Genomic DNA, 13,520 nt, shown 5'->3' with positions numbered 1-13,520 from the left:
GATCGCGGCTGGATCGATCGATCCATCTGGACGACAGCATCCACGGCACCGACTCCACAGCGCCCGCACCATCGAGATCATCGACCGGATCCACACCATCCGCTCGTCAACGAGTCCGCTAGCCCAAGCCGTGCCGTCCCCCTGTGTTCTGAGCAATGGTTGCCGATCCCGACCCCACCCCGACCGAGAATGCGTTCCAGGACAGCGACACCCAACCCATTCCAATCGATGGCAGCATGATGGAGGGCGGTGGTCAAAGTAAGCCTCGAACTGCAGACACCCGTGCCCGGCTTGCCTTCACCGCATCCGCATGGCATTGCCCCGGCTCCAACGCTCTCTACTGATCTTGGAACCATATTGCTCACGCCTTCCTGGACATGACTCGCAGTTTTGAGATACACAACCGCTCTCAGGTGAGATCCAAGGACGCCGCCCAGATTTGGGCCTCGTGGCAAGCGCATGTGTCGATGGAGCGGTGTCCTGATGAGTCTCGCTGGAAACTAGCTGCTTGCTTCGAAAGCCCATCCATGTCACAAATATTCGAGCAAACCGCAGCAAGCCAGGTACGCGGCGTCAAAGAACGATCAGCACGGTCGATCGACTTTCGCTTGGCGGGTGCAGCGATCAGAGTCTGGTGCTGTGGACCCGGGGTTCCATCAGTTGACAGCGATCTTTCTTTTTGGTGCTGGGCTTGGGGACCATCTACCATGACCACATCTGATCGGCAGGACTAAGGCCCCAACACCTGGCAGGAATCCTCATGCTCAGGGACCTGTCCGAGGCCGATCTGACAGGCGGGAAGGTCTGTTCTGAATCCACGAGGCTGGTCTGCGAATGGAAGGGTGGATGCAGCCGTTTCTGTCTCGCTCCCCCCCCCGCAGGCCGCACATCTCTGATGAGCTGACACTCGGCTATGCAGGTGGATTCCCAGGAAATCAGCTTCCGGCCGTCCCGCCTGAAGTCTGGGGTAAGGCTGCTTGTCACCAAGCATGCGCTGGGGTCAATATCCCCAGCAACGAGTTATGTCCGCCGGAATACCCCCCGCTCAACTCTGCTGACTGCTTCATACGCCTTCATGCTCGGCTCATCGACCCGCTCGATTCATTGGGGGTCCAGGTCTACAGCGTCGATATCGGAACAGCCGGTTCCATCAGTCTCCTGATCCAGATTGCCTTGCCGTGTCTCCTCTTTGGTGGTGGGGAAAGCACCATCTCAATGACTGGTGGAACGAATGCTCGTGAGTACCAGCAGCCCCGACACAACCGAGTTGCATTGAGCAGTGAATGGACAAGCGATCTTGACCAAAGGACGGGGTAGCCAACATAGAGTATAGGCCCTGGCTCACCCTAATATTTGGCATTGACAGCTCTGGCGCCGCAGATTGACGAGTTCGAGACGGTATGCACAGCCGAGCAACAGGGCGGTACTGTGCAGGAATCCTGTGGGCATGGCCAATCGTGTTGCATGTTGCCATCAGTGTCTCTTCACTCTGATCCCTCACACCATGTAGCCAGCTGATTTCTGCCATCCCGTCCTCACTCTTGATCCAACCCTCTCTTTCCTGCCGACGCGGACATCTGACATGCAAAGGTATTCCTGCCCGTGGTCACCAAGCATTTTGGCTTCACAGCAAGCATCTCCGTGCTGTCTCGAGGATACATGCCCGTTGGCGGTGGACAAGTCAACCTGAAAGTGCATCCCGTCGGCAACAAGGGACTGACTCCGATGGTTCTCACCGACCGAGGCAAAGTCGTGCGTGTGCATGGGTAAGGTCACCGCAACCCATATTGCTTGATGGGTGAGACTTGGCAGCTGACAGGGTTGGTGTGCCACGGAGCTCATCGATCTGGGATCGATCGTCGACCAGCACTCATCCCCAACGCCTACACTTGCTGACTATCCACCTCCCGACTCAGACGGGTCTTTGTCGCTGGCGTGCTGCCCATGCAGATCGCCAAGGACATCCGAAGTGGCATCCTGAGCGTACTGCAGCCGTATCTATCCGACAAGGTGGTGCTGAACATCGAGCTGACCCAAGACACGACCGCTCGCAGGGGCGGAAATGCCAGTGGCGCCATGCAAGTATCGGCTCAGTGCATTGGATGTGTGTGTGGCTGCAAAGAGGTGCTGCTTGCTGGAGGCCGAATGGTAATTGCACAGGGCTTGGCGCTCATTGCAATACCCATCTTCATCCTCGCACACGCCCTCTCGCTCTAGTCTTTGGGCCGTAACTGACACAGGATGCATCCTGGGCTCGTCGACCCTGGGTGAAAAACGTACGTAGCATCGGTGACACTTTTGAATTGATGGGCACATTGATGAGGGCGTCGGGAGGTGACTGATCGACATGTGCAAGGTATGCAGTCTCTCGGAGGAACACGTCTCACATCTCTCTCGCCGATTATTGAAGGGACCAAGCCCAAGCGCAGTGGCGTGATGGTGGCCGAGAGCCTGATCAAGCAGCTCGAGTTTGGCGGATGCGTTGATGAGTAAGTTGGACAGAGCAGTCAAATCCGTGTGAGCCAGGCTCGCATCAGCCAAGACGATCGTCGCAAGTATCGCGGCTCAGATGCCGCCTCTCCCCACGACACAGGCACGTCCAGGACCAAATCATCATCTTCATGGCGCTGGCTGCCGGCACATCGCATGTCGTCACAGGCCCGCTGACAAGCCATACCGAGACCGCCATCAAAGTGATGAGTGACCTCTCCGAGGTAAAGTTGCCTCACCAGGGAGACACCCCCCGCATGCGACCGCAACGGCACATTCGGCAGCCTCATTTGCAGCTCCATTGGTGAATTTCAAGCTGCGACGCCTATGTAACGCCGATATGCCTCGATCCGATGGTCCACTTCGTCCACTCCCCACACACACACACATCCACACCGACAGGCCCGCTTTGAGACTTCCGCCCTGGACGACGGTCGGGTCGAGATTGTGTGCCGCGGAATCGGGCTCGGATGTCCTCCTCGAGACTATTGAGGCGGCGCATTGCAGCGGCAGCATTGATGTGCTGTTCGCCTGGATGCAACAAGTGCCGTTTTTGGTGTCGATAGCCACTCTGTTTTGGGATCATGAATACATCCACTCTCTTCATTCCAGTGCCGCCGGGAACATGATCTTGGCATGTCGGGCGATCGTCGCTCGTGAACGGCGATCGAATGAGCGCACGGATGCAGCTCATACGAACCGAGCGCGCACCAGCCCGTGGTCATATCTCGAGGTCAGCTGCGGTGCCCGCAGCCTCTGTATTCAGCGGCCCGAATCCGATGGGCAGGTCATGTCCTGGAGTTGGATTGGAGCGGAGCATTTTTCTCTTTCGCGGCCGCGCGTGTCTCCAAAGAGCGGCGCTGCTCGGCGACCTTCGGCGGGCTGATCTCGGCTCGAAGGTCTTAGAGGGAGCGCATCAGCAAGAGATCCTCGGTTGCATCACTGATGGGGAGGACGAGCCATGCCGCACCGATACACTGATGCACCGATGCACTGATGCACAGATGTGCCGATGCTGGTTCTGCGGGACTGGGCTGCGGCTTTCTCCCACGGTCTGAGTTGCGGAGCGGCAAGCAAGGGATCCGGTTACTTCTCCCTCCACCGCCAGTCGGGGCATGGCTGTCTCTTGGGCATTTGCGTGGAGCGGATATCCATTGCCGTCGCCACCTTCTCTTGCGGCGATTGCATCCTACGCATCCTTGCGTTGGCATACGATCGATTGGTGCGCCTCTGCTCTCTCAAATCCACCGCTCTCCAGCAACGCAATTCCCAAGATCGCCAATATCCGCTGGTCCTCGACGGGGCATACTGCACTCAACCTTTCTGTCGTTGGTCGATACATAGCATCTGATCGGCCCAGCTCGCACCGCTCCCGCAAGCATCTCCCTGGCGATCCAGAGATCGTCATTATTCACTGCCTCGATGCTCAGGATCTGGCCGCTCATCGTCATTCCGGTCCTTGGCTTGCTCCTGCTGGCTCTGGTGGTCTGGATATTCAAACTACTGTGGGATCGCTATTGGGCCCGGGCGGCTTCCATCAAGAGCAGCTCGTCCGAGCTGGGCGGGCTCCCGGCTGCAGCAAAGGAGCCTCCTCTGGCACAAGCCTGGGCTGTTCCGGGGAGGCTTTCGATCTCGCACTCGATTCCACACTCGATCTCGCACTCTATTCCACACTCGATTCCATACTCGATTCCGCTGTCTCCGGTCGCCAGTCACCACTCCATCATCATCAAGCCGATCGGGACCTGGGAAGCCTGTCCGTCCCAGAGCGCATATTCCACCACTCAGCTGCCCTTCCATGGGCTTTCCACCCCGATCCGCCCGCCAGCCCGCAGCTTTGCGTCGAACCCATTCCATGACACTTTCTCCCCGGCTACTGGGCAGCCATTGGGGCCAACGATCGAGCCCCGCTCGGCCAGCCGAAAGTATGCGCTCGAGGCCCTGCGGTCGCCGGCAGTCACCCTGAATTCAAACAAGTCGTATGCCTATCGCACGCCTCCACCGAGCCGCCCGCTTCCGGCCCTCCCGGCCTTCCTGCACGACACAATCGAGAGAAGAGGAGACTGCCGCGAGCCCGATCCGGACCCGGTGCCTGATCGTGGGCCTGCACTGGACATGGGCCCGTACCATGAATATGAGGCAGAGGAATGCGACGATCAAGCGGAATGCGATGACCAAGTGGAATGCGATGACCAAGTGGAATGCGACGATCAAGCGGAATGCGACGACCAGACAGAATGCGACCAGCACTCGTTCGATCACCACTTCCAGCCTGGCTACCAACAAGGCTTGCAGCAGCAGGAACAACCCCAGTACGGATCGCTGCCGCGCCAGGTCACCTTTGAGAACCAAAACGTGCAGCTGTGTGCAGGTCTCTCGGGGCTGTCGCAGACATCATCGGCGCTGTACCGGGTCATCCAAGAGTACCACCCCTCCGGCGACGACGTCGACGAGCGCTTCCATATCCATCTCCACAAGGGCGAGGCCGTGCGCATCCAGCAGGACTCTGGATCCGCGACGGGAGGCAGGGCACTCTTCTATGGACTCAACTGTAGGTCGCCACTGGTGCTTGATTGAGAGACTTTGGATGGATGCAGGAATGGGCATAGAGACTTGCTGACGATGCTTCCATCCCAACAGTGAACTCCAAGACGGCTGGCTTCTTTCCAGCCCACTGCGTGCGCAAGACATCGTGATGCGATGGGCAAGACTTGCGCAGACCGAGCCCAGACACTCAGCGGGCCTGCAGTTGTGTTTTGGAATAGCATCCTGCGTTCGTCCAGGCCCGTGCCTGGCTCGCATTGCACCCCGCGTCCATCATCCATCATCGGGCCATTCCATCCACCCATCTATCCGCCTGCCCGGCTGTTCTCTCCACCGATCATGCGCGCCCACCCCGTGAGCATCATCACCCTGGCCGAGCCTCCTCCCTGGTCGCAACCCAGTCCCAGCTGACCGCCAGCATGACCGCCCGTGTGAGCGACACAGGGCGCGTCTGTCCTCGGTGGGCCCTGGCCAGCAGCGCACAGCGACTCGGCTCTGGGCGCCACGCAGCACGGCCGAGTCGGCCAGCAAAGGCCGTCGCCGTGCACGAGACCATCGGCAGTGCAGCACAGGCTCGCCTGACCCGCCCGGTCCCTTGCTGCCGAGGTGCCCATCGCCTTGCTGGTTGCTCAGCGATCGTCCGGCGATGTGAGTCGTCGCCGATGTGCGTCAGCGCATGCGGGCTATAAAAACCCGGCCCATCGTAGGACCCCCTCGGTCTTTGCCTTTTCCTGGCACTCGTTCGCGGCTCTCCTCCCCGTGGTCGTTGTCGTCGTTGTCGTCGTTGTCGTCGTTGTCGTCTCTCGGCAATCCGCTTCTGCTCTTGCTGCTGCTGCTGCCCCTGCTACTCCCTGCTCCCAATCCCGCAACTCCGTCGCCCAACTCCTCCTCGCCAAACAAACACGATGGCCGCCGCCTCGCCTGTGCATCAAGTCGCTTTCTCCGAGCAGCCACCGGTGCCGACTCCCATCTCTGCACATGCCGGCGACCGCCAGCAGCGCTTCCCGGCTCTGCCTCGCCAGGCAAAGCTGCAGCAAGATTCGTTGGCGCTGGCCGCTCCTCTCTTCCTGTCCACATCGGCCCCTCAGCCCTCGTCCATGCCTTCGACCATGGCCCCGGGTTCGCTTTCGAGCCTCGACTACTATCCCGCCGATCCCCGGCTGCCCGCTCATTTCTCGTGGATCGACGACGGCTGGGTTGCCGGCATGAGCATCCCGAACCGAGCCTTTCACTGGGCCGCCCTCGCCGACCACGGAGTCGGCTTGGTTGTCAACCTGACCGAGTCGCCCGTTCTCCCAAAGAAAAGCCACCAAATGATTGAGTGCACACAGTGTAGGTCTCGCCAGGTGCTGTCTCTTGCACTGCTCGATCGCCATGGTGATTGCTCGTGGTTTGGCTTGGTCCATTCCTTGGCCCGCGGGAATCCGATATCCTTGCGGCTGGGCGCTTTCGACGGCCCAAAGACGTTAGCCACCCTGCCCCGGTGCCATCGATCCCGCCATACCGCCGCCTCGTCATCTCACTATCGTCCCATCGTTCCATCGTTCCATCGCTCCATCGCCGCGCAACACAGGCTATTTCAAGGACGGCCCCGTCGACCTCGATCTGTTCGAGAACCTCCATCACGACACAAGCATACGAGTGCTCTTTGTCCCTGTCGAGGACGGCGCCATTCCCAAGTGGGAGCAACTGCAGCAGTTCGTCAAGCATACCCGGCTGGCCATCAGCCGCGGCCAAAAGGTCGCCGTCCACTGCCAGGCCGGTGTTGGCCGCACCGGCCTCTTCCTGGCCGTCTATCTTATGGAAAAGTACCAGTGCACCGCATCCGAGGCCCTGGCCCGCCTGCGCCAGATCCGTCCCCAGTCGCTGCAGTTCCGATCGGCGTCAACTCGGGACTGGCTCATCGATCCATTCTCGTCACTTCCCTCGGAGGAGTTTATTCGCAATCGACTGCAGGAGCGGTTTCTGGAGCGCTACTGGCTGCTGTTTATCAAGCCTCGAGCTCAGGCCGTCCGCAGCGACGATACCTTGGAATCGTCATCGTCATCATCGCCGTCATCGCCGTCATCGCCGTCGTCGTCATCGTTGTCGTCGTCCGAACTCGCTGCCGGCACCCTGGTTCCGCGCACGGCGTACCTGAGCCGGCCCCAATCCTTGAACTCACTGAATCCCCCCGTATCCACGCTTGCCCGGCTCAACCCGCATCTGAATATGCGGAGGAGCATCCTGGTCAATCGGCAGTCGTCCTTTGCGTCCCCGCGGCCGTCCCCGTACGCCCACAAGCATCCCAGCTTTGTCTTTGGCAGCGGGCCTGATGCGGTCGAAGCCCTGAAGGTCCAAAAGGCCGACCGCGAGCTGGACGAACGACTTGACTCGATGGGACAGCAGCCCGTGGACGAAAGCCCCCTTGCGCGTGAGCCGGACCACAGCGACGACAGCGACCTCGACTCGCTCTCCGACAGCGGCAGGGGGCTCAGCGACCTCATGGGCGAGGATGCCATCGGCGATGACGACAGTGGACTAAGGATATCTCCTGCCAGGCCGAATCTGTGCTTTGCCTGTCGTGGCACCACCGCCTTGGGTCCATATCCAATCCCGAAGTCGTTGCAGTTTCTGTCGTCGTCGTTCTGAGCAGATTGGCCATGAAGAACGGCCCCCCCCCGCTGGTCTCCCTATTTATGACGGCACTGTTTCTATCAATTGGCATTCCGTTGTGCCGTCGTGTTTGTCTGTGCCCTTTTGTCTTCAACCAGCCCAGCCAGCATCAGCGCTGGAATATCCCGGTGTGCAGTGGCTCAGCGTATGCACGGCCCTCCACTCGCCCTTTAGATTGATCTCTGTTTCCAAATGGATACCCTTTGTACACCCTGTCGACTTGCCTTCGTTGACTGATGATGGAATGCGCTGTTTCCAATACAAGGCTTGCGACACGAACGAGCGAAAGTGCGAAAGCAGCGACGATCAGATAGATGATGATGGGTCGTTGGCATTACAGTGTCCCATGATACAAAAGCAACCAGGAATGCTCTCGAGACAAGGGTATCCTGGTTCGCGGTGCAAGCACTGGCATGTACTGGAAGCTCTGGATTGATCCCTCCCTTCCCACTGCTACTGTGAGGTGACAAGTGTCGACTGGCTGGCTGGTGGGTTTGGGGTGATCGGCTGGCCGGTATGACGATTCCAGGCCTCGATGCGGTTGGCTATTGATTCGGCCAATGTGTACTTGGGGGTGGGGCGTTATCGGCAATGATGATACAAAAATGGCGTAGAAGGTTGGTGTGGGCAGATAGAACGTGGAGAGTGAGGAATGGGAAGGGAAGGGAAGGGAAGGGAAGGGAAGGGAAGGGAAGGGAAGGGAAGGGAAGGGAAGGGAAGGGAAGGGAAGGGAAGGGAAGGGAAGGGAAGGAAGGGAAGGGAAGGGAAGGGAAGGGAAGGGAAGGGAAGGGAAGGGAAGGGAAGGGAAGGGAAGGGAAGGGAAGGGAAGGGAAGGGAAGGGAAGGGAAGGAAGGGAAGGGAAGGGAAGGGAAGGGAAGGGAAGGGGAAGGGAAGGGAAGGGAAGGGAAGGAAGGGAAGGGAAGGAAGGGAAGGGAAGGGAAGGGAGGAAGGGAAGGGAAGGGAAGGGAAGGGAAGGGAAGGGAAGGGAAGGGAAGGGAAGGGAAGGGAAGCAGAGGCACCCTCCGATTTGCAGGGACATTCACTCCAATCGAGGGATTAGAGCGACTAGGAAGGACGGGACAGTATCAGAGGCGGAGGCAGCACACCGCCAAGTGGGATCTCAACGAAGCAGAGCGGGTGACAGGGCTGGAACCCTGGCTGCCGTCGCCGCCGCAACCAGCCAAAGCCCTCGTGCGGCCTGTTGGAGCTGATACGGGCATTCGCGAGTTGACAAGATTGCAGATCGGTCGCAGTGCACCAGATCGAACATTCTAGGCAGGATCACTGGGCGGACGGGCTGAGTCCTTCGAGCCGGTCGGCTCGGCGGGTGCCTTGCTCTGGTCTTTGTTACTCATGAGCGCCTTGATGTGTCGTTTGAGGACCGTGTTTTCGGTCTCGAGCGACTGGACCATAGCTTTCAATTTGGAAATGGTCTTCTTCTGGTCCTCAAATTCCTTTCGGGTGGACAGTGTATTTGGACATGGAAGGAGGAGGTTATTGGTTATGCAAAGCCAGACAAGTCGGGAGAGACGAATGGGCCGATCGTTTCGGTGGGCGTGCGTGCGTGCGCAAGTACACAGGATGGCCGAGTGTATGTGAACGGTCAAGTGCATGTGGACGACCGACTGTATGCAGGCACCGGATCCTGTACCTGATTCTTTCGCTTGCGGTAACGCGCGCTTGCATCGCGGCTCTTGCGTTTCTGCTCCTCCTCGAACGACGCTGCCGCAGCGTGGCTCGACTGGTGCTCATCCGCATGGCTGTCGTGTGCCGATCCGTTGGACTTGATCGAGAGCGGAGATGCAACGCCGTGTAGATCTGGGTGGTCGTTGCGCTCCACCGAGTGGTCGGTCGCCAAGACGCTGGACGCCCGATCGCCCGAGGCATCCATGCGAGGGTCGTCGCCGCTGACGGCGTGGGTGTGATTGGTGGAATAGGATGGAATTGGAGGGCGGCTGACGTGGCTCGAGTCCCAGGTCGGGGGTAGCCGCTCCCACCCCTCAGCTCTATCCTTGATGGCCATCGACGGATGGAGCGGCGGTGTCGTAGAGTCATGCGAGGCGATACTCGATATCCGCATCGGGGCTGCGGATGATGATGGCGGATAGAGTGGCCCTCGCCCGGTAAATGGCTCTCGGCTCGGTCCGACGAAATGCGAGTGATGCGTTGCCGAATCTAGGTGATACGATGACTTGGATGAGGGTGGGACGCTTCGATCGACCCATCCCTGTCCTGTGAGAGCCACGGGGGGATTGTCTGAGGATACCGGCGGATGGTACGTGGGCAGATGTCCGTTTGGCTCGGGTGCAACTGCCGATCTGGAGGACGGCGGCAGGTACGAATGATGGCTTGGCCGTGTGGGCGGTAGCGGGGCATCGTGGGACTGGGAATGCGGATAGGATGACACGGGCGGTGACCGAGAGCGAGCCGAGTCGCTGCGGACATAGTAGGAGCGCGGGGTAACGATGCTTCCGGACTCGGAGCCCTGCGCAAGTGTGGATCGGACGGGATGGTCTATGGCGATAAATTCTGTGCGACTCGATACAATCGAGGTGTTGAAATTTGTCCCTGACTTTGCCAAAAACTCGGGCGACTGAAAAGTCGATCGGCTCTCAAACTCGGGACGTGTTTCGGAGTGGCGCGCCCAGGCGCTGCTGCTGCTTTCCAGGAATGCGCTTGTGGCTGGCTGGGCGCTGTGAGCACTCGTGTTGAGCTTGCCGCTTTCGCGGTGACCGTTGGTGTGATCGAGGTTGTGGTGGGAATTGGGTGCCAGGACAGCAGGATAGGACGATGTGCCGGAGGATTCCAGGAGCCGACTTGTCAGATCGGCATGCGAATAGGACCGCCCGTGCGAGCCTACAGATGCGGCGCTGAATGCAGAAGCCGAATGGTTTGCCCGCGTCATGGAGTTGTCGTAGCCCGCGTTGGCCTCGGGCGGTAGTAATGCTGTGTTGTTGGCGCGGGACGACGAGGCCCTGAGACGGAGCAGCGCACGAGTCAGCCGCATTGAAAGCCATCGGGTCAGCCTCGAGCACCATTGCCGCTGTACACACTTTATCCACGTCGGCCACGCTAGCGACGGCACGAGAAGTTCGGCAAGTCCTGGTCTGATGAGCTCGAGGGCGCCTTCTGGTTCCAGGCTCCCGGGACAACGCGAGCACGAACAGACCGAACGAATGCCGTCGATTGGTGGCTTACCTATCTGCCTCGTACAGCCTGTCAAAGAAGAGGGCTGTCTTGGACGACATATTGATCTCGTACATGATGTGCTCGTTCTGAAGATACTGCAGGCTGTAAACATGGGAAGGAGTCGAGAGTCGTCGGGTTGGTCACTACGGGTTAGCTCTCGCGAGTCCAGCGGGGGTGGACCACAGACGAAGGAGAATGGCGCCGACGCAGAATGATGGGAGGAAGAGGCGGCAGGAACACGGAGTCGAAAGACGAGGTGGTAAGTGGGCTGGCGGCGGAATTCGGTACTCGTCAAAAGTCCGCCTGGACAGACACAGCCCTTGCGTGGGCGATACGCTACATAGTCTGGATGATCTCCTCTTCGAGCGAGAAGCGGCAAAAGAACGCCTCTCCAAAGCTAAACGTGGTTCGATCGACCTCCAGAACAATGTTGCTGGCCATCTCAAAGTAGTGGCAGATATTCCGATAGCTCCCTGGACGGCAAGAGCGGTAGAGTCAGATGCCGAGGTTGAGTCGAGGGGCGGATTTCCCGCCAAATACGAATCGGAGCCAGCGCCGAGCTCAGTCAGATTGTCATCCGGGGGGAGAAGCACAGAGAGCGAGAGGTGGCCCGACTCGGACTCTTAGCTGACGAAACGCAATCGGGGTCTGCACCGCATGTCGGGGACCGAGAGGCCATGTTGCGTGGAAGCACTGCCGAGTCTCCAGGACGGGCCAGACTCGAACTTACCGATGCACTGAATGCACTGGTTTGGATATTTGCTGGCTACGTGTTGTAGAATGTGGCTGCGGGCAGCAAGAACAGCGAGGCAGTCAGACGGGAGCGGTGGATAGTGCTGTCGAGAGCTTGCACGCTCGGTCCGTTGAATGCGGGCAGCTGGGCGACCGCACGATCATCGGTCGACGGACGCTTCTTCTCACCTTTTTGTGTTGGGCGATATCGGTTTCCCCTTCAGAATCATCCAGATCTCCTCATCGATCTCGGTCCGCTCTTCCTTCTCGCTCACTTCGAAATAGGGTCGTTCGGGATCAACGTCATGGAAGATGGTTTCCTTGAATGCGATGGTACAAGTCTGTGGACGCGGAAACCCGAAACCGATGAGCGGTCGAGGATGGGCAGCGATCGATGCCGAGGGCCACCTCCTGGCCCAGAAGAGGCCTCGAGAGCGTATATCGTTGGCAGCAGAGCAGGCCTGCATCATACCTGGCCAAGACTCGAGCTCGTGGACCCGCCAGACTGTGAGCTGTACCGAATCAGCAGCGTGAGTCCTTGGGCCCAGAGCTCATGCTGGGAGCTGTCCAAAACGCAGTCTATCAGCGAAGTGAACTTGAGCAGCTTGTAGTTCCTGAGGGACAGCGGCGATCACCGGCAAGGGAGAGAGTTAGTACAGTGCAATCAAGCGACCAGACGAGTGAACCGCTCTATCGCTCTCTCTGTCGCTCGTTCTTCCTCCCTCCCTATCGGCCTATCACTGAGGCTGGAGAGTCGACAGAGTTGGTCGAATATCGAGAGCGTCAGGTGCGATCGAAGGGCCGGCTGGCGGTTCACTCGACAGCGTATTTGGAGGCCCAAGCCGAGGAACCGCCATGCTCCAAACGCATCGAGCGGCAGGGCCTTGCCTCTGGAACTCTTCCAGTGACGAGGCCGCCCTCCGGGGCTGGCTTGGGCCAAATGCGGCGCTTAGCCAATGCAGCCAAGCGGCACAGCGAAATGCAAGGCAAGCCCGCAAAAGTAGTGGCAGCAAAGGTATCGGCAACGAGCAAGCCGCGATAAGCCGAATCGACGGCAATATCCAGATCGTGGCCCTTGGGATGCGCTGTGTTCGGGGAGGCTGTTGCTCTGGCCGGACAGCCGCTGCAAAACGGCCCACAATATGGACCCGCCTTGCACCGATGGATGCGGCACGAGGATGGAAGAGGACCCAGCAGGGACGGCGGGACACTGCCTGCCAGCCTTCGATCGGCTGACTTGCAGGGACTGCATCAATCCCATGCCTCTCGACACCAACCAACCCACGGGCATTGCGATCTTGGAGGCATTACCTGCTCAAGCTCGTCAGCAGATGGTTGTAGTCGTCCAGTCGCTGGAGCTGGATCTTGGCCTTCCATTGCGGGGGCTTTCCATCGGGCATGGCTCTGTCGCTAGAACGGGAATCGTGCCAGAGTCTGGAGAGGAATGAGGGCAAGGAGAGAGGAGTTGAGGCAGGCGAACGAGTGGGCATTGGCCGCGTTGCAGGCAAAAGCACGACAGAAGAGTGCCAGAGGCGGCGGGGCAACGGATCGCTGCGACCGCACAGCGAGGAGCGGGAGCAAGAGCGGCAAGGAAAATGGGTGTACGGAAATGGCGGATGCCTACAACGAAAGCAATGTCGGGGATGATCCGAGAGATGAGCGATGTCGCTGCCTGTTGCAGATACGGCGGTAGAGCGGGTTCGAGCTGGTGGTTGTTGCCGGTGGCCGTCGATGGCGGTGGAGCAAATATGTACGGTCGGCCGGAAGTGCTGCGATCCCGAGATGGCCGGTGGAATCCGGATTACCGCGGCGAAGTGAAAGGCAAGCAGGGCTGGAGCAGAAACAGGGCGTACGATGGATACTACCGACCACAGTAACTGAACCAGAGCGAGCGAGCGATCAGGGGAGGC

The 13,520-nt window shown here is 59.4% G+C and overlaps 4 protein-coding genes across 4 annotated transcripts; 3 read left to right on the top strand and 1 right to left on the bottom strand.

Moving 5' to 3' along the window:
- Positions 1–15: 15 nt before the first annotated feature.
- BJ171DRAFT_493081 (Rtcd1 protein) lies at positions 16–3,112 on the top strand. Its single transcript, XM_053109887.1, has 13 exons — positions 16–258; positions 389–413; positions 505–563; positions 729–802; positions 920–967; positions 1,117–1,237; positions 1,367–1,398; positions 1,591–1,766; positions 1,917–2,078; positions 2,218–2,276; positions 2,411–2,489; positions 2,594–2,714; positions 2,893–3,112. Exons 1-13 carry the CDS (start codon positions 156–158, stop codon positions 2,980–2,982), a joined length of 1,149 nt encoding a protein of 382 aa, XP_052969664.1. The 5' UTR covers positions 16–155; the 3' UTR covers positions 2,983–3,112.
- Positions 3,113–3,912: 800 nt separating this feature from the next.
- Positions 3,913–5,231, top strand: BJ171DRAFT_596597 (uncharacterized protein; the record flags this gene model as incomplete). Its single annotated transcript, XM_053114689.1, has 2 exons — positions 3,913–5,041; positions 5,131–5,231. The coding sequence occupies 2 exons, from the start codon at positions 3,913–3,915 to the stop codon at positions 5,184–5,186; spliced, it is 1,185 nt and encodes a 394-aa protein (XP_052969663.1). The 3' UTR covers positions 5,187–5,231.
- Positions 5,232–5,939: 708 nt separating this feature from the next.
- On the top strand, positions 5,940–7,665 carry BJ171DRAFT_578696 (protein-tyrosine phosphatase-like protein; the record flags this gene model as incomplete). Its single annotated transcript, XM_053113911.1, has 2 exons — positions 5,940–6,366; positions 6,608–7,665. The coding sequence occupies 2 exons, from the start codon at positions 5,940–5,942 to the stop codon at positions 7,663–7,665; spliced, it is 1,485 nt and encodes a 494-aa protein (XP_052969662.1).
- Positions 7,666–8,656: 991 nt separating this feature from the next.
- On the bottom strand, positions 8,657–11,449 carry BJ171DRAFT_277900 (uncharacterized protein). Its single transcript, XM_053106868.1, has 3 exons — positions 10,888–11,449; positions 9,341–10,664; positions 8,657–9,143 (listed from the first exon to the last, which is right to left on the bottom strand). Exons 1-3 carry the CDS (start codon positions 10,950–10,952, stop codon positions 8,961–8,963), a joined length of 1,572 nt encoding a protein of 523 aa, XP_052969661.1. The 5' UTR covers positions 10,953–11,449; the 3' UTR covers positions 8,657–8,960.
- Positions 11,450–13,520: the final 2,071 nt, after the last annotated feature.

This window comes from Polychytrium aggregatum (genome assembly GCF_025602895.1).
Source record: "Polychytrium aggregatum strain JEL109 chromosome Unknown BJ171scaffold_7, whole genome shotgun sequence".
NCBI classification, from domain to species: Eukaryota; Fungi; Chytridiomycota; class Chytridiomycetes; order Polychytriales; genus Polychytrium; species Polychytrium aggregatum.
This window is presented reverse-complemented; position numbering and strand designations above follow the sequence as displayed.